The 25,954-nt window shown below is 44.1% G+C and overlaps 1 protein-coding gene across 7 annotated transcripts in view; it reads left to right on the top strand.

The window, feature by feature from the left end:
* The window catches only part of MAML1 (mastermind like transcriptional coactivator 1), a 119,655-nt gene that overhangs the window by 23,263 nt on the left and 70,438 nt on the right, over positions 1-25,954 (top strand). The window contains exon 2 of one of the 7 annotated variants that reach the window (XM_056517006.1): positions 21,828-21,890. The exons of the other annotated variants lie outside the window; for them this stretch is intronic. Within the exon in view, the coding sequence (XP_056372981.1) occupies positions 21,888-21,890 (3 nt within the window). The 5' untranslated portion in view covers positions 21,828-21,887. The remainder of the gene's footprint in view (positions 1-21,827; positions 21,891-25,954) is intronic. 7 annotated transcript variants of the gene reach the window in all.

Raw genomic sequence — 25,954 nt, 5'->3', positions numbered from 1 at the left:
GGGGGCAGTATAGATGGCTATGGTTGTGTGTGTATATACATGGGGGGCAGTATAGATGGCTATGGTTGTGTGTATATACATGGGGGGCAGTATAGATGTCTATGGTTGTGTGTGTATACATGGGGGGCAGTATAGATGGCTATGGGTGTGTGTGTGTGTATATATACGTAGGAGGCAGTATAGATGTCTATGGTTGTGTGTGTGTGTGTGTATACATAGGGGGCAGTATAGATGGCTATGGTTGTGTGTGTGTATATATATATACATAGGGGTCAGAATAGATGTCTATGGTTGTGTGTATATACATAGGGTTCAGTATAGATGTCTATGGTTGTGTGTGTATATACATAGGGGGCAGTATAGATGGCTATGGTTGTGTGTGTGTGTATATATATATATATATATATATATATATATATATATATATATATATATAATATATATACACACACACACACATAGGAGGCAGTATAGGGATGTCTATGGTTGTGTGTGTATATACATAGGGGGCAATATAGATGTCTATGGTTGTGTGTATATACATAGGGGGCAATATAGATGTCTATGTGTGTGTGTGTATATATACGTAGGAGGCAGTATAGATGTCTATGGTTGTGTGTGTGTATATATATACGTAGGAGGCAGTATAGATGTCTATGGTTGTGTGTGTGTATACATAGGGGGCAGTATAGATGGCTATGGTTGTGTGTGTGTGTGTGTGTGTGTGTGTGTGTATATATACATAGGGGGCAGTATAGATGTCTATGGTTGTGTGTGTATATACATAGGGTTCAGTATAGATGTCTATGGTTGTGTGTATATACATAGGGTTCAGTATAGATGTCTATGGTTGTGTGTATATACATAGGGGGCAGTATAGATGGCTATGGTTGTGTGTGTGTGTGTATATATACATAGGAGGCAGTATAGATGTCTATGGTTGTGTGTATATACATAGGGGGCAGTATAGATGTCTATGGTTGTGTGTGTATACATAGGGGGCAGTATAGATGTCTATGGTTGTGTGTATATACTTGGGGCAGTATAGTTATCTGGTTGTATTTAGATACTTAGGGGCGGTATAGTTATATGGTTGTATTTAGATACTTGGGGCGGTATAGTTATCTGGTTGTATTTAGATACATGGGGCGGTATAGTTATCTGGTTGTATTTAGATACTTGGGGCGGTATAGTTATCTGGTTGTATTTAGATACTTGGGGCGGTATAGTTATCTGGTTGTATTTAGATACATTGGGCGGTATAGTTATCTGGTTGTATTTAGATACATGGGGCGGTATAGTTATCTGGTTGTATTTAGATACTTGGGGCGGTATAGTTATCTGGTTGTATTTAGATACTTGGGGCGGTATAGTTATCTGGTTGTATTTAGATACATTGGGCGGTATAGTTATCTGGTTGTATTTAGATACTTGAGGCGGTATAGTTATCTGGTTGTATTTAGATACTTGGGGCAGTATAGTTATCTGGTTGTATTTAGATACTTAGGGTCAGTATTTATATCTGGTTGTATTTAGATACTTGGGGCGGTATAGTTATCTGGTTGTATTTGGATACTTGGGGCAGTATAGTTATCTGGTTGTATTTAGATACTTAGGGTCAGTATTTATATCTGGTTGTATTTAGATACTTGGGGCGGTATAGTTATCTGGTTGTATTTAGATACTTAGGGGCGGTATAGTTATCTGGTTGTATTTAGATACTTAGGGGCGGTATAGTTATCTGGTTGTATTTAGATACTTGGGGCGGTATAGTTATCTGGTTGTATTTAGATACTTGGGGCGGTATAGTTATCTGGTTGTATTTAGATACTTGGGGCGGTATAATTATCTGGTTGTATTTAGATACTTAGGGGCGGTATAGTTATCTGGTTGTATTTAGATACTTAGGGGCGGTATAGTTATCTGGTTGTATTTAGATACTTAGGGGCGGTATAGTTATCTGGTTGTATTTAGATACTTGGGGCGGTATAGTTATCTGGTTGTATTTAGATACTTGGGGCGGTATAGTTATCTGGTTGTATTTAGATACTTAGGGTCAGTATTTATATCTGGTTGTATTTAGATACTTGGGGCGGTATAGTTATCTGGTTGTATTTAGATACTTGGGGCGGTATAGTTATCTGGTTGTATTTAGATACTTAGGGGCGGTATAGTTATCTGGTTGTATTTAGATACTTAGGGTCAGTATTTATATCTGGTTGTATTTAGATACTTGGGGCGGTATAGTTATCTGGTTGTATTTAGATACTTGGGGCGGTATAGTTATCTGGTTGTATTTAGATACTTGGGGCGGTATAGTTATCTGGTTGTATTTAGATACTTAGGGGCGGTATAGTTATCTGGTTGTATTTGGAAACTTAGGGGCGGTATAGTTATCTGGTTGTATTTAGATACTTGGGGCGGTATAGTTATCTGGTTGTATTTAGATACTTGGGGCGGTATAGTTATCTGGTTGTATTTAGATACTTAGGGGCGGTATAGTTATCTGGTTGTATTTGGATACTTAGGGGCGGTATAGTTATCTGGTTGTATTTAGATACTTGGGGCGGTATAGTTATCTGGTTGTATTTAGATACTTGGGGCGGTATAGTTATCTGGTTGTATTTAGATACTTAGGGGCGGTATAGTTATCTGGTTGTATTTAGATACTTAGGGGCGGTATAGTTATCTGGTTGTATTTAGATACTTAGGGGCGGTATAGTTATCTGGTTGTATTTGGATACTTAGGGGCGGTATAGTTATCTGGTTGTATTTGGATACTTGGGGCGGTATAGTTATCTGGTTGTATTTAGATACTTGGGGCGGTATAGTTATCTGGTTGTATTTAGATACTTGGGGCGGTATAGTTATCTGGTTGTATTTAGATACTTGGGGCGGTATAGTTATCTGGTTGTATTTAGATACTTGGGGCGGTATAGTTATCTGGTTGTATTTAGATACTTAGGGGCGGTATAGTTATCTGGTTGTATTTAGATACTTAGGGGCGGTATAGTTATCTGGTTGTATTTAGATACTTAGGGGCGGTATAGTTATCTGGTTGTATTTAGATACTTAGGGGCGGTATAGTTATCTGGTTGTATTTAGATACTTAGGGGCGGTATAGTTATCTGGTTGTATTTAGATACTTAGGGGCGGTATAGTTATCTGGTTGTATTTAGATACTTAGGGGCGGTATAGTTATCTGGTTGTATTTAGATACTAAGTATCAGTATTTATATCTGTTGATATTTAGTCCGCATCTTGTTACGGTTTAATACATCGCAAGGTGCCATGGTGTGACAAGTTTGCGATAAGTCATGTGATTGAAATCAGTGGGTGTGACATATTATTTATTACTACTAGTATGATCATTATTATTAATTTTAGATGACAACTCCCAGCATGCTCCACCTGTCCGCTCATTTATTCTGTATTCTATTAGATCAGTGTTTCCTATCCTGTGGCCCTCCAGCTGCTGCAAACCTTCAACTCCCAGCAGGCCCTGAGAGCTGGAGGCTGGTGGGGCATGCTGGGAGTTGTAGTCTTGAGACAGCCTGACAGCCAGAGGTTGGCGTACACTGTATCGTACAATATACTAGATTATCAGTTGTGACACATCTGTGGCCGGTGTCGTCATGTGACAATCCGGCGGATCTGATTTAACCAATGGACGGTCTGATTCCTCTTTATTTTGGTGGCCCACATGGTCGGGTCTATTTTTTTTTTGCGAATGGCGGCGAGCGCTCCCTTACTGTAACCTGTATCGGCGATGAATTCATTGTCCTCCTTTTTAGATGGTTTCTATGGTGTTACTAAATATTTGGTCGGGGCATTATGGCTGCCGTCATGAGTGTTTACTCAGTATTACTTTATTTTCCTGTCCAGGATTGGCGTAACAACTTGTAGCAGACGCCGCGGTGCTGAGAGAGTCCGTCTCCTCTGTGACCAAAAGGTGGTAGGTGGGGCGGTGTATTGGGGTTCCCAGTCACCGTGTCATACCATATAGTGATCCCTACCCAGTGTTTCCCAACCAGGGTGCCTCCAGCTGTTGCAAAACTACAATTCCCAGCATGCCCGGACAGCCTTCGGCTGTCCGGGCATGCTGGGAATTGTAGTTTTGCAACAGCTGGAGGCACCCTGGTTGGGAAACACTGCCTTACACTTTAGGTAGGCCACATTACAACTACCAGTTCCTTTTTATTAGGACTTCTTAAAGGACCCCCTAGTGGGTACAGAAATCGGCATTCACTCCCGTAATGGTAAGACCGATGATGACGTTCCGGACGCTGCAGGAGCGAAAGAGTTAACCCGAGGGCTTGAGTCAGTGCAGCTCTCCGGGAGGAAGTGAGTTAGGTTTACAGCAATCTCAGTGTCAAGCATTGGCTTTGGCGTTGGAGGGGTTAAACCAGTCATCGTGTGTCAGCCGCACGGCACTGTGAATGATTCACGTACTGTAGGAAGTTGAACCATGGGACAGGCGGGGGGGCGGGTTATGCTCTCTCTAGTAATGGCAGGGTGGGCACCATACTGTGGTGGGGGGGGGGGGGGCGGGGGGTTATAGGCAAACACTTCTCCTCAAAAGGGGGAACAAGTCATTAGATTAGCAAGATGGCGAATCGCCAATCACTTTGGTCGTGTCATGAGGGGGCAGGCACAAGTATGGTTTTCGGTAGGGAGCCATGCACAGCCCCTGTATGGTGGCACCTAGAATGCCTATTACAGTGGTTCCCAACCAGGCTGCCTCCAGCTGTTGCAAAGCCTATGGCATGTTGGGAGTGGTAGTTTTGCAACAGCTGGAGGCACCCTAGTTGGGAAAAAGTGACCTATTATCACGTTGAGTGACCAGGACAGGCTCCTAATGTAAGTTAAAGGGGTATTCCGGCCATAGACATCTTATTCTCTATTCAAAGGATAAGGGGATAAGATGTCTGATTGTGGGGGGGCCAGCCGCTGCAGCCCCCGCATTCTATGCCAAGCTGCTGCTCCAGTCTCAGAAACCTCTGTGTTTCCGGGACTGGTGACGTCACGCCGCGCCACACCCCCTTCGTGACATCACGCCACACCCCCTTCGTGACATCACGCCACACCCCCTTCGTGACATCACGCCACACCCCCTTCGTGACATCACGCCACACCCCCTTCGTGACATCACGCCACACCCCCTTCGTGACATCACGCCACACCCCCTTCGTGACATCACGCCACACCCCCTTCGTGACATCACGCCACACCCCCTTCGTGACATCACGCCACACCCCCTTCGTGACATCACGCCACACCCCCTTCGTGACATCACGCCACACCCCCTTCGTGACATCACGCCACACCCCCTTCGTGACATCACGCCACACCCCCTTCGTGACATCACGCCACACCCCCTTCGTGACATCACGCCACACCCCCTTCGTGACATCACGCCACACCCCCTTCGTGACATCACGCCACACCCCCTTCGTGACATCACGCCACACCCCCTTCGTGACATCACGCCACACCCCCTTCGTGACATCACGCCACACCCCCTTCGTGACATCACGCCACACCCCTTCGTGACATCACGCCACACCCCCTTCGTGACATCACGCCACACCCCCTTCGTGACATCACGCCACACCCCCTTCGTGACATCACGCCACACCCCCTTCGTGACATCACGCCACACCCCCTTCGTGACATCACGCCACACCCCCTTCGTGACATCACGCCACACCCCCTTCGTGACATCACGCCACACCCCCTTCGTGACATCACGCCACACCCCCTTCGTGACATCACGCCACACCCCCTTCGTGACATCACGCCACACCCCCTTCGTGACATCACGCCACACCCCCTTCGTGACATCACGCCACACCCCCTTCGTGACATCACGCCACACCCCCTTCGTGACATCACGCCACACCCCCTTCGTGACATCACGCCACACCCCCTTCGTGACATCACGCCACACCCCCTTCGTGACATCACGCCACACCCCCTTCGTGACATCACGCCACACCCCCTTCGTGACATCACGCCACACCCCCTTCGTGACATCACGCCACACCCCCTTCGTGACATCACGCCACACCCCCTTCGTGACATCACGCCACACCCCCTTCGTGACATCACGCCACACCCCCTTCGTGACATCACGCCACACCCCCTTCGTGACATCACGCCACACCCCCTTCGTGACATCACGCCACACCCCCTTCGTGACATCACGCCACGTCCCCCTTCGTGACATCACGCCACGTCCCCCTTCGTGACATCACGCCACGTCCCCCTCCGTGACATCGTGCCACGTCCCCCTCCGTGACATCGTGCCACGTCCCCCTCCATTCATGTCTATGGGAGGGGGTGTGATGTCACGAGGGGGCGTGGCGGGACATCACGTCTCCAGTCCCTGGAAACACAGAGGTTTTCGAGACCGGAGCAGCAGAACGGCACAGAATGCAGGCTGCATGGAGATCGTGAGGGGTCCCAGCAGTCGGCCCCCCGCGATCAGGCGGGATAAGATGTCTACGGCCGGAATACCCCTTTAATGGGGCAGTCCTGGTCACCTATTCACATTCCGTGATCATCCAGGGTCTGAGTGTTTCTAGGACATGTTTAATTTCACCCCCACTAAACCCAGTACATTGGGTGAACAGGAGTCTGTAACGTGCTCACTTACTTAGTAAAGTTTTGTTAAGGGCAAGTTTCCTCTAAAGTGTCCGCCATCCATCAAAGTGTCCCCCCCCCCCGCCAGCAATCTCACTTTGGGTTCCAGAGGCAGATGCCCAAATACCCCCCCCCCCCCCTTGTTGCATATTAATTTCTGGTTTCTCCACTTCCTAATGATGCAGAGTTATCCTCCCCTCTGAGCGTTGCGTTCTGTCTTCAGAGCGCATGCGCTGTTTTGTTTTACACAGCTCTGCCCTGAAAGCTGGGCACCCCCAGAACTGCGCATGCGCTCTCCAGCCAGATCACTGCGCTCAGAGGGTCGGATAACTCCGCGTCATGAGGGGGCGGGGCTATGACCTCGGTTAATGTTTACAAAAAATAAAAAATCACGGATGCTTAAAGATTCTACTGCATGCCGTACAGCAGAATACATTTCCCATTGACTTTCTTTATAAAAGGAAAATGGATTGCAGCGTATAATTTACTTTTATGGTGTTTTATAGCGTCATTGACGGTTTTGTATACCAAGTCATTTATCGCGTACATAATGGACAACTTGCTTTTAGGCTTCGTTCAGATGGCTGATGTAGGGGGGCATTTTAGACTCCATTTTACGGCGGCAACTGAATTTTGTTTTTCAGCCATTCTTTAAACAAGTGTTTCCCAACCAGTGTGCCTCCAGCTGTTGCAAAACTACAGCATGCCTGGAAAGCCCCAGACCAGTGTTCCCTAACCTGTGACACTCCAGCCTCTGGCGTCTAGGCATTCTAGGAGTTGTAGCTTTGCAAAAGACCAGAGAACCACATGTTAAAGATCACTAGCGTCACACAATAGGACAGGGCTTCAAAAATCCCAGACGCCAGGTCGAGAATTTCATACTGGCGCCTAGGTGTTTGTCCAGCCCTTTCCATTGATTACACAATTCTTCCCGACCCATGATATACATTTACATCATTGGTCGGACAAGGGAGTATGGCACGTGCCAGGCAGCCAGGCCCGTGTTATACCCAGCAGGTAACTGCTGCTATCTGCTAGAATTACTCCAATGTCTGTCATTTAACTGTTTAAATTCCACATTTTAACAGCTGTCACACATACCTGGTGGTCGACAGGTCCTCGGAGTCCTTGGTGAGTTGGCAATTAATACAGCTTATCTCCAATATCATAGCTCAATGTAATGCTATTTCATTACATTTATCTTTATAAACAGTCAAACAATAAAGTATATAATAGAAAATATAGAACAAGATAAAAATTCAAATCGCCAAATTTTTCCCATTTGAAATTTTTTTTTGCACTGCCGAGTGCGGAATTGTCCAAACTATAAAATTATCACCTTCCTGATCCTGCAAAGTCAACGGCAGAAACGAGAATGAAAATTCCAAGCACAATTTAAAGGGTACCTCTCATCAAAAAAACTTTTGATATATTATAGATTAATGTATGCAGAATAACTTTACAATTGCATGTTATTAAAAAATATGCTTCTTTCTATTTAATTTTCCACTTTGAAGAAATGACCACTAGGGGTCTCCCTACCAGTCCTGGCAGCAAGCATTTCAGACTCATGCTGGAGTCCTAAACACTACGAGCTGCCAGTCTGCTTTGTTCACAAAGGAGAACATGCAGAGCTGCCAGCCTGCTTTGTTCACAGCCTGTTTGGCTGTGAACAAAGCAGGCTGGCAGCTCTGAGTGTTTAGGACTCCAGCATGAGTCAGAAATGCTTGCTGACAGGACTGATCGGGAAAAATACAATAGAAAGAAGCATATTTTTCATTAACATGCTATTGGAAAGTTATTCAACATTCATTAATCTAAAATATATCAAAAGTTTATTTGATGAGAGGTACCCTTTAAAAAAAAAAACTTTAGAAAGAGTTATCAAGAGTTAAAACTGCGAAAAAGTAATGGCTCTGGTAGAAACACAAAAAAATCATACTGATCATCAATATTACTATAATTTTTTTTTTTTTTAACTGACTCCTAACTTTTTTTTTTTATTTTTTATTTTTTTGTTATTATTTGGAGCCGGCTCCTAGATTCAAATCAAATTTGTCAAGCCCCGCAATACGACACCTTTGGCGGGCAGCTGGAGGTTGTAGTTTTGTAAGAGTTGGAAAGCTGAGTGGAATAGAGAGTGTCATGATTTTATTTATTTATTAAATTTTTTTTTTCTTTTTAATGAAATGCAACAAAAAATCCTCAGTCTATGAACTGAGGCATACAGCAGGACAGCGCACTGCCCCTGGACCGCTACGGCATGTAGATCTCTGTCGAAAACAACTGAAAGCTGAACGGAGGACTGTGAAATAGAGCCAATTCTTGACTAAATAAAACTTGTCAGAAGTGGCACGCAAAGGGTTAATCGTGTTGGTGAATCCGTCCCTGCTTGATATGGCGTGTATGTTTTCTATATGTTAATATAATCCCTGATCAGGTATCTGCCATGTACCGTGGCAGCGCGCCCTCGCCACCCTCCCGTTTCTCTCGGCTGGGCCTTGGCAGGCTCTGGTTTCTGTTTTGTGTGTGTCGGGCCATCGTGTGTGATCAACGCGCCCGGGAAGACATCTTTTATGGAGTGTCTGTCAGCTGTAAAGCTGTACGGTTTGTTTGCATTGGGGTTGGCACAGGACTTGGCAGCGGAGCCAGAGGTCTGTCTGCCCGCAGTAGTTAGCAGGGATTTTTCAGCCCCGACCCGGACATGTAACTCATCTCAACTATCTCCTGCAAAGTTAACGAGAGTCTTGAAATGCTGGCAGGGGCTGCCACGAGCTGCCAGCCTGCTAAATGGGGTTAGAAATGCCACCCGCCCTGTTGCCCTCTTTGTTTTCCTTCCTCTGCACAAGCTGCCATGGTCTAAAACTGACAGATCTAAATAGTCTTTAAAGGGGTATTCCAGGAAAAAAACTTTTTTTTTTTATATATATCAACTGGTTCCAGAAAGTTAAACAGATTTGTAAATTACTTCTATTAAAAAAAATCTTAATCCTTTCAGTACTTATGAGCTTCTGAAGTTAAGGTTGTTCTTTTCTGTCTAAATCCTCTCTGATGACACGTGTCTCGGGAAACGCCCAGTTTAGAAGCAAATCCCCATAGCAAACCTCTTCTAAACTGGGCGTTTCCCGAGACACGTGTCATCAGAGATTACTTAGGCAGAAAAGAACAACCTAAACTTCAGAAGCTCATAAGTACTGAAAAGATTAAAAAATTTTAATAGAAGTAATTTACAAATCTGTTTAACTTTCTGGCACCAGTTGATTAAAAAAAAAAAAGAAAGAAAGAATTCCAGTGGAGTACCCCTTTAAAGGGGTACTCCACTGGAATTATTTTTCTTTTTTTTTAAATCAACTGGTGCCAGAAAGTTAAACAGATTTGTAAATGACTTCTATTTAAAAATCTCAATCCTTCCAGTACTTAACAGCTGCTGTATGCTCCACATGAAGTTCTTTTCTTTTTGAATTTCTTTTCTGTCTGACCACAAGTGCTCTCTGCTGACACCTCTGTCTGTCCTAAGACAGTCCTAAGTACAAGCAATTGCCCATAGCAAACCTCTCCTGCTCTGGTCAGTTCCTAATACGAACAAGTGGCAGCAGAGAGCGCTGTGGTCAGACAGAAAAGAACTACACAACTTCCTGTGGAGCATACAGCAGCTGATAAGTACTGGGAGGATTAAGATTTTTAAATACCGTAGAAGTAAGTTTACAAATCTGTTTTTAACTTTCTGGCACCAGTTGATTTAATTAAAAATGTTTTCCAGGGGAGTACCCGTTTAAGCATCTATTCGGCTGCTACTGACTACTCTCTCTTGTTGCAGTGCCCACATGGTTGCCACCCAGTTGACCAGGGGCATTGGATGGCGCGCCAGTGTGTGTGTTTTTATACAGTGTTTTGCGTCTTCCTGTGTGTCAGTCTTCACTGGGGGTTCTGGAGTTCTATTTTGTTGCATCAAAGTGGGGACAAGTTTTAGGAATCGCGTAAGTTGCAGTAGGGCTCTATAGGTGTATATACAGGTTATGCACTGCAGATGGTGCAAAACTACAACTCCCAGCATGCCTGGACTGCCTTTGGCTGCCTTGAGTTGTAGTTTTGCAACAATTGGACTCATAGACAAGCTCTTCCACTATATCCCCAAACTGCGGCCTTGCAGATGTTGGAAAACTACAACTCCCAGCATGCCCGGACAGCCGTTGGCTGTCCGGGCATGCTGGGAGTTGTAGTTTTACAACATCTGGCTGGAGGTCCACAGTTTAGAGACCGCTGAGCTAGCTGTTTGTTCTTGACAAATTAACCCTCTCCAGCCTAGCTTCATAGAAGAATATTCCGTCCCTCGCTTTAATACCGGTCTTAGTTGGCAGATTTGATTTTTCAGCACGGAAACTCCCATTTGAGTCACCGACAAGTTTCTGTGTGGTCAGGGCTATTACTGTCATGATTTCCCTGGCACCTCGTCCAGCTAAGATGCAGCATTTGGGAGTCGAAAAGTTTTTCAAGGACCCATCAATAGTCCAAGGGAATATAAGAAACGTTTTTAATACATCTTATTGGACAAAAAATGCTCCTTTCACTTTATCAAACCTTTTTCCCTAACAACCCATTGTGCTGCCTAAAGGGGTACGGGGTACTCCGCTGGAAAACTTTAATATTTTTTAGTTTATTTTTTTAAATGAACTGGTGCCAGAAAGTTAAACAGATTTGTAAATGACTTCTATCTAAAAATCTCAATCCTTTCAGTACTTATCAGCAGCTGTATGCTACAGAGGAAGTTCTTTTCTTTTTGAATTTTTTTTTTTGTCTTGTCCACAGTGTTCTCTGCTGACACCTCTGTCCGTGTCAGGAACTGTCCAGAGTAGCATAGGTTTGCTGTGAGGCTTTTTTTTCCTGCGCTGGACAGTTCCTGATACGGGCATCTGGTGTCGGCAGAGAGCACCGTGGTCAAGGCAAAAAAGACATTCAAAAAGAAAAGAAATACAGCTGCTAATAAGTACTGGAAGGGTAAAGATTTTTTTAATAGAAGTAATTTACAAATCTGTTTAACTTTCTGGCACTAATAATAATAAAAATAATGCTAATGCTAATAATAATGCTAATGCTAATAATAATGCTAATGCTAATAATAATGCTAATGCTAATAATAATGCTAATGCTAATAATAATGCTAATGCTAATAATAATGCTAATGCTAATAATAATGCTAATGCTAATAATAATGCTAATGCTAATAATGCTAATGCTAATAATGCTAATGCTGATAATAATGCTAATGATAATAATGCTAATAATAATAATGCTAATGCTAATAATAATAATGCTAATGCTAATAATAATAATGCTAATGCTAATAATAATGCTAATAATAATGCTAATGCTAATAATAATAATAATAATAATAATGCTAATAATAATGCTAATAATAATAATTAATAAAAATGCTAATAATTAATAATTAAAATGCTAATAATTTCCACCAGAGTACCCCTTTTAAATCTTATCTTAAAATCAGTTCAGGTTTGTCCTGTGTCTGCAAGACAAGCCATAGAAGTCTTTGGAGGAGGGAGCTCGGCCCACCAGCTTTCAGAGAAGTGCAAATTAGAGATGTAGCCTGCAGAGCAGAAATCTGTTGAAAAATTTCATAAACAAGTTCTATATTGGACAGAAATAGTGCTGCTCCTCATGTACACACACAGGGCGCATCGTATCCTAATAATTCACCTTTAATGACAGGTAGGCTTCACACGTGTGTAGTGCTATACGAGAGTTTCTGATCACTAGCGCTACAGACGTTTTAGTTTTTCCATTGTCTACAATTTTATTTTTTATTTTTTTAAGGTGGACAGGTTAAAAAAATAAAAAGATTTCCCTTACTGGCTTATAAAGTTTACACAACGTTGTGCACTATATATTCATATGCAGGGACATGCACAGACATTTTTTTGGGGGGGCAGGGGCTCTAGTAGAAAAAAAGGGCACTTCTCATTAAAAAATGTTTGTGAAAACCTTACGTATGTTAACACACAATTCCTGAGGTAAGGGACCTCCAGCAGTCATGTCAGCTGACCTACATCGCCCCACGGAGGTCCCAATCAGAAAGTGCATTCTAGGGCAGGGGCTCAAGCCCCCTTTTGAGTCTGTGTGCACGTCCCTGTTCATATCCATATATTAGAACTATATCCATATATTAGAACAGTGTTTTCCAAACAGGGTGCCTCCAGCTGTTGCAAAACTACAACGCCCAGCATGCCTGGACAGCCTTCGGCTGTCCAGGCATGCTGGGAGTTGTAGTTTTGCAACAGCTGGAGGCACCCTGGTTGAGAAACACTGCTCTAGTTGTTGCAAAACTGGAACTCCCAGTATACCCGGACAACTGTTGGCGGTCTGGGCATGCTGGGAGTTGTAGTTCTGCTACATCTGGAGGCACTCTGGTCTATACGAATGGGGGGGCAAGGAGAGGCACGCTGGGAAAGGAATATGAACAGTATATACCAGTGTCATGCACACCACCCTTAGCTCATGTGCTAGGTATCACATCATGTAGTGTGTGTCCCCCCCCCCCACCTTGGCTGTCAGGGCATGCTGGGAGTTGTAGTTTTGCCACTGCCAGCAGGCCACAGGTTGGAGGAACACTGCCTTTAGGGTATTCCAGGATCACTTCTTATACACCTGTGCCCGTACCTGTAAAAGAATAGTGACCCTTCAACATCATAGAGAAGTAATAACATAGGTTATAACCAGATGTATCAGGTTAAATTTTATTTTCCGTAATGGATACTTTTATACTTTTACGTAAAATCCATCTCTTGCCTATGGGTTTTAATGCAGATTTGCTTTGAACCTGCTGCGGCTTTCACCTCTTTCCCAGTGAAGTCCGTTGGCCATTCTACAACCGATTCTGCATCAAAATTTGCGTATGAGATGTGGATTGGGTGTTCTCAGTGCAGAATTACGCCATTTGTAATACCGCCTTAAGTACATGTGTTTATTGAAGCCTGTATAGTAAGAACTAAAAGACTTAAAGGGTAACTCTCATTAAATTTTTTGCTATTGCACTCCTTATGGTAAATAAAAAATATTTCTAATTTACCGTATAAACTTGAGTATAAGCCGAGGCCCCTAATTTCACCCCAAAAACCCAGGAAAAGTTGACTCGACAATAAGCCTAGGGTGGGAAATACATCATCCCCCCCCCCCCCCCCATGTCATCATCCAGACTCCTGTCATCATTGAGTCCCCCGTCATCATACCCCCCCCCCCCCCCCTTCATCATCACCGCCTGTAAACCCCTTCAGCCACCGGCTTGGAGTTGTAGTTTTGAAACCTCTGGATGTCCGCCTTGACGACGACGCACAGGGATGTTCATGCGCATCCCTGTGCGTCGTCGTCAAGGCAACGTCACTAGTCCGGGGCATGCCCCAGTGAAAATGGACAGCCCGGAACGACTAACCCTCCCCACCGGACGGTCCCTGCAGCATAGATGGCCCGGACTAGCTCACCCTAACTTCCCACCGAGGGGAGGTGAGTAGGGGGGGGGGGGGGTCTGGATGATGACGAAGGCCGCAGTGGTCTTCAACCTGTGGACCTCCAGAGGTTTCAAAACTGCAACTCCCAGCATGCCCGGACAGCCGATGGCAGTCCGGTCATGCTGGGAGTTGTAGTTTTGCAACATCTGGAGGTCCATAGGTTGAAGACCACTAAAGGGATTGACAGGCGGAGAGTTCACTCGATTATAAGCCGAGGGGGCATTTTCAGCACAAAAAAATCGTGCTGAAAAACTCGGCTTATACTTGAGTATATACGGTAATTTGTTAAAAAATGAAGTTTTCTATGTTTTATTTGTGCTTAAAAAAGCTCAAGAGCACATTTTCCCCCAACTCATACACAGACTTTGGACCAAAGCCCAAACACAGAAAGTGCAGCCTGGAGTGCTGAGGGGGGGGTGTCCAGCCTCATCCAATCATAGCTCCTCTCACACTTGACTGCCATATGCTATTGGCTGGGCCCCCCCCCCCCCCAGCACTCCAGGCTGCACTTCCTGTGTTTGGGATTCGGTCCTAAGTCTGTGTATAAGATGGGGGGAAAATGTGCTCTTGAGCTTTTTTCAAGCACAAATAAAACATAGAAAACTTCTTTTTTTTTCATTTTTATTTTTTTTAACCAAAGTATTAGAGATGAGCGAACTTACAGTAAATTCGATTCGTCACGAACTTCTCGGCTCGGCAGTTGATGACTTTTCCTGCATAAATTAGTTCAGCTTTCCGGTGCTCCCGTGGGCTGGAAAAGGTGGATACATTCCTAGGAGACTCTTTCCTAGGAATGTATCCACCTTTTCCAGCCCACCGGAGCACCTGAAGGCTGAACTAATTTACGCAGGAAAAGTCATCAACTGCCGAGCCGAGAAGTTCGTGACGAGTCGAATTTACTGTAAGTCATCTCTACAAAGTATATTAGAAATCTTTTTTATTTACCATAAGGAGGGCAATAGAAAAAATTAGTTTTAATGAGTTACCGTTTAAAAACGATTCTTTCAGAAACCGCGCCATTCTTGTGTGTAGTATTACTGCTCAGTTCTGTTGAAGTGAACCAGAGGACAGGTGTAGTGCTATTTTTGGAAAAAGCTGTCATATATATTCTATTTGTTTTTATTTATTTTTTAATCCTGAATGACCCCTTGAATGAAATGACTGGTATATTTCTTATTTTCTCGCCCAGTTGTAGAAGACGGATGTTACAAGCGTCTCCACTAGAGATGAGCCAAGTTACAGTCCTTCGATTCTGCGCGAACCTCGCGGCTCGGCGAGCCGAGCCGCGAGGTTCGTGCAGAATCGAAGGACTGTAACTTGGCTCGTCTCTAGTCTCCACCATGACGGCACCTTTGCTCCTGTACGCACTGAGAGTTCAGTGTTATCCTATCTCTCATCATTATACTAGAGGTAGATAAAGGCTAGACTCTGAATGGCTGCCCTTAGACCTAGTGCCCCTATGATCGCCCTCTCCTGATGCAGGAAGGGTTGTATTGGGGCCACAGACAAGTGGACATATAGCAGTGTTTCCCAACCAGGGTGCCTCCAGCTGTTGTAGAACCACAACTGCAAGCATGCCCGGTCAGTCAACGTCCACAGTTTGGAGCCCACTGGTGTAGGCCCCATTGGAGACCTACATAAAGTGAACACCATAGTATACCAGCACAGTCTCCTGGCCATTGTGACCGTATTGTCCCCTGGACACTTCTCACAGCTGCGGCAGTGCCCGTACTGATACAATTTATACCGACTAATCTCTTTAGGTTGCTTCTTGTGCTGGTTTATTGGGCATCTGGTTTTGATTTGCTGCACCATGTGCATTTATTCTGCATGAGATGGGGCGGGTTGAGGGTTTCGACAACCTAATAACACTTTTTATTTGTTAATTTTTATCTGTTGTAGGGGTGTGTGTATATATATTTATTATTATTATTATTATTTTTATTATTATTTAAAAAAAAAAAGCAAATTCTATGTATACTTTCTTTTGTTTATTTTTTGTAGATTTTTTATTTTTTTTATTTTTAGGATTCAATCACTTGCCTCTAGCAGCCTATGGCTAGGTTCACATTGCATATGGGTTTATACGTTGCCGATATAAACATCGGGCTACCAGGAAAACTGTATGCTGACCTATAGCACTGCGTACCCGTAATGGGCCTGTAGACTGAATGTAGTCGGCAAGTGAAAACCTTCGGGAAATATACTCAATGTATACTTTTAATTTGACTCTTTAAATGGGCACTCAGATTCAAAAGCTCTTTATATGTCGTACATCTTGGCAAAACATTAACCTTTCTAATATACTTCATAAGAACATTTATTTTTTATTTTTTATAGAAAGCATGGCTTATAAAATCATGGCTTTGTCCAAGCTGAAGCACAGGCATGGACAAAGTCCAGTAAGTGAGGATGAGCTAGCACTCCTCTGTGCTCTCTCCTGTCTGATAGGACTCCTCTGTGCTCTCTCCTGTCTGATAGGACTCCTCTGTGCTCTCTCCTGTCTGATAGGACTCCTCTGTGCTCTCTCCTGTCTGATAGGACTCCTCTGTGCTCTCTCCTGTCTGATAGGACTCCTCTGTGCTCCCTCCTGTCTGATAGGACTCCTCTGTGCTCCCTCCTGTCTGATAGGACTCCTCTGTGCTCTCTCCTGTCTGATAGCACCCCTCTGTGCTCTCTCCTGTCTGATAGCACCCCTCTGTGCTCTCTCCTGTCAGCACCCCTCTGCGCTCTCTCCTGTCTGATAGCACCCCTCTGCGCTCTCTCCTGTCTGATAGCACCCCTCTGTGCTCTCTCCTATCCTATCCGACACAGAGGAGTGCTATCAGGCAGGAGAGAGCGCAGGTGGCACTCTGGGATCCCCTGCGATCAGACATCTTATAAGATATTTAAGGGCCGAGTACCCCTTAAGAACAAAAGAATTTAGGCATGTTTAAATACTATTACTAGTCCTATCCTTGTCCCCCAGTTGTAAGCCACTTGGCTCCCATTTGTATAGACCAGTGTGCCGGTTGTAGTTTTTCAACAGCTGGAGACACCCTAGTTAAGAAACACTGGATTAGATGGACAGCTAGTCCTGCTGAAATTGATCTAATGTATACAGCCAATTTAAGGGTGTGAATACCATTTACTTTAATGTATCGGCTGGTAATCTGCAAAGTGATCTCCTACATTGGATAACCTAGAAGAAACAGCCAACATGGTCTGGACTGCCCAACTAACTTACACATATTAGTCCTTCCTCCTAAAGACGTAAGGGGAGAAAAAAAGGAATTGGTAACAATTAAAGGGGTACTCCACTGGAAAAACATTTTTTGTTAATGAACTGGTGCCAGAAAGTTAAACAGATTTGTAAATTACTTCTATTTAAAAATCTAAGCCCTTCCAGTACTTATCAGCTGCTGTATGTTCCAGAGGAAGTTCTTATTTTTTTCTTTTTGAATTTCCTTTGTCTGACCACGATGCTCTCTGCTGACACCTATGTCCATTTTAGGAACTGTCCAGAGTAGAAGCAAATCCCCATAGCAAACAGTTCCTAAAATGGACAGAGGTGTCAGCAGAGAGCACTGTGGTCAGAAAGAAAGGAAATTCAAAAAAAGAAAAGAACTTCCTCTGTAGTATACAGCAGCTGATAAGTACTGGAAGGATTAAGATTTTTTAATAAAAGTAATTTACAAATCTGTTTAACTTTCTGCCACCAGTTGATATAAAAAAAAATAAAATAATAATTTCCAGGGGCTTACCCCTTCAACCTCTACTCTCACCAGTGTGGGGGTCCCCGCAGTCGGACCCCTATGGATCAACTAGGTATCCTCTATCCTGTAGATAGGGGTAACTTGGGGAAAACCTGTTGAACTGGAATGTCATGTAGCAGAACTTTTTCGGTTAGTCTTGTGTTTTTGCTGTAGTGTGTAGAGTGCGGGGACTGAATGCATACAATATAGTTTTTATATAGATAGAAAGAGCATGTCCAGCACCAGACTCGTGCAGGGAACTTCTTTATTAGGTTGCCATGGGAAACGACAGGAACTCGAGTAATGTGACGCGTTTCGGCCCACACTCGTGCAGGGAACTTCTTTAATAGGTTGCCATGGGAAACGACAGGAACTCGAGTAATGTGACGCGTTTCGGCCCACACTCGTGCAGGGAACTTCTTTAATAGGTTGCCATGGGAAACGACAGGAACTCGAGTAATGTGACGCGTTTCGGCCCACACTCGTGCAGGGAACTTCTTTATTAGGTTGCCATGGGAAACGACAGGAACTCGAGTAATGTGACGCGTTTCGGCCCACACTCGTGCAGGGAACTTCTTTATTAGGTTGCCATGGGAAACGACAGGAACTCGAGTAATGTGACGCGTTCCGGCCCACACTCGTGCAGGGAACTTCTTTATTAGGTTGCCATGGGAAACGACAGGAACTCGAGTAATGGGACGCGTTTCGGCCCACACTCGTGCAGGGAACTTCTTTATTAGGTTGCCATGGGAAATGACAGGAACTCGAGTAATGGGACGCGTTTTGGCCCACACTCGTGCAGGGAACTTCTTTATTAGGTTGCCATGGGAAACGACAGGAACTCAAGTAATGTGACACGTTTTGGCCCACAGGGCCGAAACGCGTCACATTACTTGAGTTCCTGTCGTTTCCCATGGCAACCTAATAAAGAAGTTCCCTGCACGAGTGTGGCGCTGGACATTCTCCATTATATGTGCTAAGTGGACTAGTCCTGGTCCAGTCCGAGCGCAATCCCAAGGGTGAGCTGGATAGAACTCTTTTGCAGTTTTTATATAGAATACCAAATAGTACCAGGATCTAGAAGTCACTAAACTTCTTTTAGTTTTCAGGGCCGTTGATGCCGCCACAGACGCTACATAAGAGCGCAGCCTATACGCGGTGGGTGTCTCGGATGCCACCGCTCCAGGTTGACCATCTCCAGAATAAACCCTCTCAGATCCGGAGTGGGCCACCTGTGCTCACAAGAAGCCCTTTCGTTCAGGGTCTCCCGGCCTCCTTTAAACTTGCGAGCGTTGGAATTCTCCCCGGTGACACAGTGGGATCTTCATGGGATGAGGTCTGGCGCTGTCTGCATTCTGAGGAACACTCTGTTCCTTTTTGGGTCTAATTTCGTTTGATGTTTTCTGAATGATGCCTGTGGGTTATTTCTGTGGCAGGGTGGCATGAGGATACATCCAGGCGATGCTACCGGTATGATAGGAAGCGTTATTTCGTCGCACTAAGTAGGTTTTCTCACTCGAAAAGGCCAATTGTCCAAGTGGCCGATTATAATGTATTAATCCTATTAATCCTGATGACTGTTATCGTTCGTAAAATATCCTATCATCCATATAAGACTTGTGTAGGGCAGTTGTGCCTCCAGCTGTTGCAAAACTACAACTCCCAGCATGCCCAGACAGCCTTCGGCTGTCTGGGCATGCTGGGAGTTGTAGTTTTGTGACAGCTGGAAGCATACTGGTTGTGAAGGGCAAAATAGCGATAATCCTACAATAAGGTATTATGTAATTTCATGACCAGCAAGTCCCTAATACATGATCTGGATTTGTCTTCTTACAAACTGGAATTTTCCTCTAACATAATTATAGGGCTTGGAAGAAGTCGGAGTCTCTGCGGCTTCCTTGTCACCTACTCAGCAGAGACGGGCTGTTTTACGACATCCTGTGCCCATTGGCTGACTGGCAGCCTGCAGTGCATGCCCTCGTAGTGGTGGTGGAACCTTATATCGCCTGCCGCCCTCAAGGATTACAAGGATGCGTTCGCACGTCGTATTTAGATCCGCATAATGAAATTTAGGTAATATATTAAAATATATATTTAAATTAAAATAATAATAAAAATAATAATAAAAAAATATATAAATAATAATAATAAAAATATATATATAGATATATATCTCATAATAATAAAAATAATCATCATAAAAATATAATAATCATACAAATATAATTAGAGATGAGCGAACATACAGTAAATTCGATTTCGTCACGAACTTCTCGGCTCAGCAGTTGATGACTTATCCTGCGTAAAATTAGTTCAGCCTTCAGGTGCTCCAGTTGGCCTGAAAAGGTGGATACAGTTCTAGGAAAGAGTCTCCTAGGACTGTATCCACCTTTTCCAGCCCACCGGAGCACCGGAAAGCTGAACTAATTTATGCAGGAAAAGTCATCAACTGCCGAGCCGAGAAGTTCGTGACCAATCGAATTTACTGTAAGTTCGCTCATCTCTAAATATAGTAATAAAAATATAAAAATAAAAAAAATTATAATAATAAAAAAAATTAAATGTAATAATAATAATAATAAAATGATATAAAATGATACAAAATAATAATAAAATGATACAAAATAATACAAAATAATTATAATTGTATTAATAAATATAACTATTTATTTGTTATGGTTATCAAAATTTGCAATAAAATCCGCCGTAATCTGTACTAAAAGAAAAATAATAATAAAAAAAAAATATATATATATATATATATATATATATATATATATATATATATATATATATATATATATATATATATATATATATATATACACACACACAGCTATTGAGGTAGATTTCATTGCATATTTAATCAGTTAAATCTAGTTTTTGAGGTTACTTTTTCTCCCCTCCTCTGCCTCTAAATCCACTTTGGTACCCACAACATCATTTTGGGCTTGCGGATTTCTGACAGATTTGACCATTTCTCTCTATTCTGCAGCAGAACAAGCTGCGGATTTTGATTTGAATTGGTTATAATCACATTCACTATGGATCCTACTGCAGGCAGGTATAAGGCTGGGTTCACACCACGATTTCTTAAATACGGTTCCCGTATACGGTTTGGAGGAGAGGGGCGGGGCTTAATCGCGGCGCCCGCACTCAGCCGTATTCGGGAACCGTATTTAATGCAAGTCTATGAGCCGACCGGAGTGAACCGCAGCCTCCGGTCGGCTTCGTTTTCGGCCGTATGCGGTTTCCCGACCACAGGCAAAAACGTGGTGTGAATGCACCCTACGGCTTCTTAGCGGTGCAGCAACGAATTACCATGTTTTGTTATTTCTGCTGTTTTTTAACCACAAATGACCAAAATTGCTGTAAAAAGTTCAGTGTAAAACGCCATGTTTCCACAATTCCGTTATTTGTGACCAAAAAAAGTAGTGATGAGCGAACTTACAGTAAATTCGATTCATCACAAGCTTCTCGGCTCGGCAGTTGATGACTTATGACTGTATCCACCTTTTCCAGCCCACCGGAGCACCTGAAAGCTGAACTAATTTATGCAGGATAAGTCATCAACTGCCGAGCCGAGAAGTTCGTGACAAATCAAATTTACTGTAAGTTTGCTCATCTCTAAAAAAAAAAATAAAAAAATACCACGCCACGTTAATTACTTGTGGTACAGACTCGCTAAATCTAAAAAAAAATCTATATTTATTTTGCGTTGGCCCTTGTAATAGTTGCAGAATAGTTGCATCTCTGTCGTGGTCAGAGATGCCGTGTAGCCCCCAGCCTTGTAGGAAAGCATTTATTTCGTACATGTAGCTGATAATCCGCGACACTTCAAGTGTGTGTGTTTCTGATTTTGAAGCTTATTTCAATAAAAATCAGCGTGTGAAAGTTTTTTTATTCTTTTTCATTGTCGTAAATTCTGCAGCTTCCGCGTCTAAATCAACACCTGTTTTCGAATTGGGGCCCCAGAGCGACTCCAATAAGGATGGTGTGTATACAATAGTTGAACCAATACTTTTGTTGACCTACTTTGTTACATCAAGAGGGAAAATCTGCCATACCGTTACATGTCTATGTGGAGATAAAGGATCTTCTGTCTCCCTCCATAAACCATGTTCTCGGTTATTCAGGTCGCGTTAATCTTAAAGGAGCGGGGTATCTGTAATTTTCTCATTCTGTCTAGTATATATGGGTCAGGGTACGGAGGGGCCCCTCGAATGGGCTGTGATTAGCCGGCTGGGGCATACAGTAACCCTCCTATGTCTCAGGAATTCACCATTTAATAGGATCTGACAAACAGCGAGGCTCCGAGCATCTGCTGGAGCTGCCACTTTTAACACTATGGTTGCTGGCGGTGCCTTCTGCTTGCCCTGTCTGCAAAAACCTTCTCCCACATGTCACGGTTAGGATAAAGGATAGGCTTCTAAGGTTGCCTTGTGTCCTTATATCAACCCCTCAGTGCACTAGGCACAAACCCAGTTCGCATTCCAGAGCTCCATGTAATCGTTCATTCTCCGGCGCTAAGCTCTGCTGTTAAAGGTACAGCTACACGTGGAGCCGAAATGCAAGGACCAGAAGGCTGTGCGCTTAGCACTTTGGCTGGCAAGATATTTCAGCTGGCGCTGCAAGGGTTACAGAGCGAATCTGGTACGCTGCCACCGTCTTATTAATACTCATAAATAAGCGCAGATCTAGATCCCAGATAAAGAAAAATGGGCCCTTTGAAGTTGGCGGGACTGACCTGTGACAGTAAGCTTCTGGGGTCTGATGGTGGAAATGTTTATTAATTGCATTTTTACTGTAATGTGCTGTCGGGATTTGTAGGTTGGAAGTAACTGACTACATCTGCAGTGTGATGGGGTGTACCCACTACAGCGTACCATTCTATGGCTGTACCCTCCAGTCTAAGGCTACTTTCACACTGCCGTTGCGCCCTGTCAAGAACGACCATCAAACTTGACGGCCATCGTTTTGACGGGGCGCAACGGGCAACAGTGGGTCCCGATGGACACCATTATAGTCTATGGAGGCCGTCGGGTGCCGCTGTTTTTCAGTGGGAGAAGACGGCGCAAGCAGTATTTTATCCCCCCCCCCCCCCCCTTGCTATTCTCCCTGGCAGCCCCGATGGCTTGACAACAGTAGTGTGAAAGTAGCCTAAGGATTTGCTGGAAGTCCCATGCAAGTTTATGGAACTGTTACTTCCCTAGATCATCATCCTAACCTGCCAATCATGTACACTTGACCCTCAAGTTAGTGTTAATTGGTTGCTGTATTAACATTGTATGTCAAAATTAACATTGTACGCCCCCTCTCATAGACTTGCATTGAGGGGGCGTGGCCAACCCGAGAACATTTACTTCCGAACGCTGGCCAGTGGAGAACCCTTTTATTGACACATGGCGTTCACCATACTACAAGTCAAGTGAGTTTCTAACCATTTTTCCCAGTGATGGAAACTGATAGGAGGGGGATCTAGGAAGCGAGGCCCCAGAGAACAGATAATCGGGTTGGTGCGCCCCTTCTAGACTGACTTCTTGGCTTCGTTCCCACAACCGTAAAATTAGAAGCTACCTGCACTATGGACTGATAGTACTCAAGTAGCATCGCAGAGGCTTCTGTGTGAACAAGCCTAAGGCACTGCAGGCTTACATGTTGTTGTAATCCGGCTCATGTATGGGTTTGAGTCCCGTTCACATTAGTGCTGTGTACATCTTCCGCTGTGTCTCGGGTTAAATGCATTGCTTCGAGCAGTATTGTATGCATCGGTATTGCTTCTCTTACAACTGTGTTGCCATATGTCATCCGGGACAACTTGTTGGGTTCCAGGCTGGGATGACACCCACTCACCCAGTGGGAAATGCCTCGCATATCTTCAGAGGTTGCTCAGTGGCTTCCTCTTCTTTGTGGCTGAAGCCCAGTCATTGGTGATGTCAGTACCGTTCCTCCCTGCCTCCTCATTTCTTTTTTGAACCTTAAATGGAAACTAAGCTCCACTCCTAATTTTAGAAAAATCTCATAATTACGACAACGAGAGAAAAGTTTGCCGTGAATGCTGTAAGGGACGGATTGTTATGGACGTTCTACCTCAGGACCCTCAAGTTCATGTCATAGACCGAGAGAGGCTGGTTGGTCGGGGGACATTGCCTGACTACGGACTGTTCAGGTACGATGCTCAGTCTGGGTTGTCTGACACCAGCAATTATCTCGCTGGGTTTACACCATGTTTTTGCAATACAGTTTCCGTATCAGGTTTTTGATTTAAAAAAAAAAGATTCCTCAAAACCTGACTACTTAACTATATCTAAACGTGTGTATCAATTTTAATCCGTATACGGTTTGAAAAATGATGTCCGGTTACATTGTGTTTTTTTTTTTTAAGAAAAACCATATACGTTTTTAACTTTTCACTCCATTGTGAATAAAGTTTCACTTGTGTGATTGAAATTCCAAGAAAAAACTTTGAAAAGTCAAATGGATGGTGCAAACCAGATGGAACCTTATGCACATACAGTTCTGTACTGTTCCCATTGACTCCCATGTTAAAAAAAAATCAATGTATGGTAGGTTATGGTTTTGGGTACAGGAAAAAAAATGGCAACACCGTACAAGATGCAAAACAGACACAACCCGATGCATCTTTTGGCATACGGTTCCGTACGGTTTTCAATACGGTTCCATACGGTTTTCAAATTCAAAACGTATACGCGAACTGTGTAGCAAAAACGTGGTGTGAACCCAGCCTTACATTACTAATCCAATATTTCGGACAATTCTCTTCGGCGTTGAAACAGGATTGACCCTTTTATGTTCATGCGTTGGTGCTTCATATAGACTGAGATGCCATTGCTTATAGTGTACGCATGTGAAGAGGAGCTGGGGCAGGACATTGGGGTAGAAGTTGTCTTCTAAGATTATTTATACATTTCTTGTTTTTGCATACTCCTTGGGGTGGGTGTGTGTGTGTGTTTTTTTTCTGAAACATTGTGTAATCTGTCTTCATCGTGCCTTGGTGGTAAGGACCTATAGAAAATCTATGTAACCTAGACACTGGCAAATTTTAAAGGAACCTGTCATCACTGAACCATTAAAGGGGTATTCCGCCTGCCCTTAGACATCTTATCCCCTATCCAAAGCATAGGGGATAAGATGACTGATCGTGGGGGTCCTGCCTTTGGGGACCCCTGCAATCTCCCTGCATCACCCGGTGTTCGTTCAGAGCGTCAGGTGCAACGCCAGAGGCTCGTGACCTCATGGTCGCGCCCTGCTCGTGACCTCATGGCTGCGCCCCGCTCCTGAGATCACTGCCACGCCCCCTCAATGCAAGTCTATGGGAGGGGGCGTGACTGCCGTAAGGCCCCTCCCATAGACTTGCAGTGAAGGGGCGTGGCCGGGACGTCGCGAGCCTCTGCCCCACATCGCCAGTCATCCGTCACGGAACGAAGTTTGCTCCGTGCACTGGATGTCTGGAATGCTGCAGCCCATATCGCAGGGGTCCCCAGCGGCGGGGCCCCCACAATCAGACATCTTATCCCCTATCCTTTGGATTTGGGGCAGAGTACCCCTTTAAGGCTTTAAGGTGGTCCATGGTGGCTTTTCCCTGCTGGCCATTGATAGATCTCTCCCTATACAGATGAAGCCTGGTGAAGCCTTTAGTTACCCCCCAAGGAACTCATGATTTTGGCAGCATGGATGTGATGACTGGGTTCATATTTAAGAACTGTTTTTAGCTTAAATGGCCACTGTCATTTCAAAAGTTTTTGGATCGGTGGAGGCTGAGTGTCCGGACCATCGCCAATCAGGAGAACGAGCCAGGAGAAGTTTGCGCTCAGTGGGTTATCTCCAGTCTGTGTCATGTGATCGAGACAAATTTGCCATTTCTATCAGTGTCTTGATCACGTGACACAGGCGGAGGGGAGGTTGGGAGGTCAAGGAGAGGAGCGTGTGGTATCCCAGACTTCTCCCGGCTAGTTGTCCTTATCGTTCAGACACCCACTGATCATAACTTTTGGCGTGTCGATAGGACATGTCAAAAGATTTTCCTAATGACAGGTA

Source organism: Hyla sarda, chromosome 4 (genome assembly GCF_029499605.1).
Source record: "Hyla sarda isolate aHylSar1 chromosome 4, aHylSar1.hap1, whole genome shotgun sequence".
In the NCBI taxonomy this organism is placed as follows: domain Eukaryota; kingdom Metazoa; phylum Chordata; class Amphibia; order Anura; family Hylidae; genus Hyla; species Hyla sarda.
This window is presented reverse-complemented; position numbering and strand designations above follow the sequence as displayed.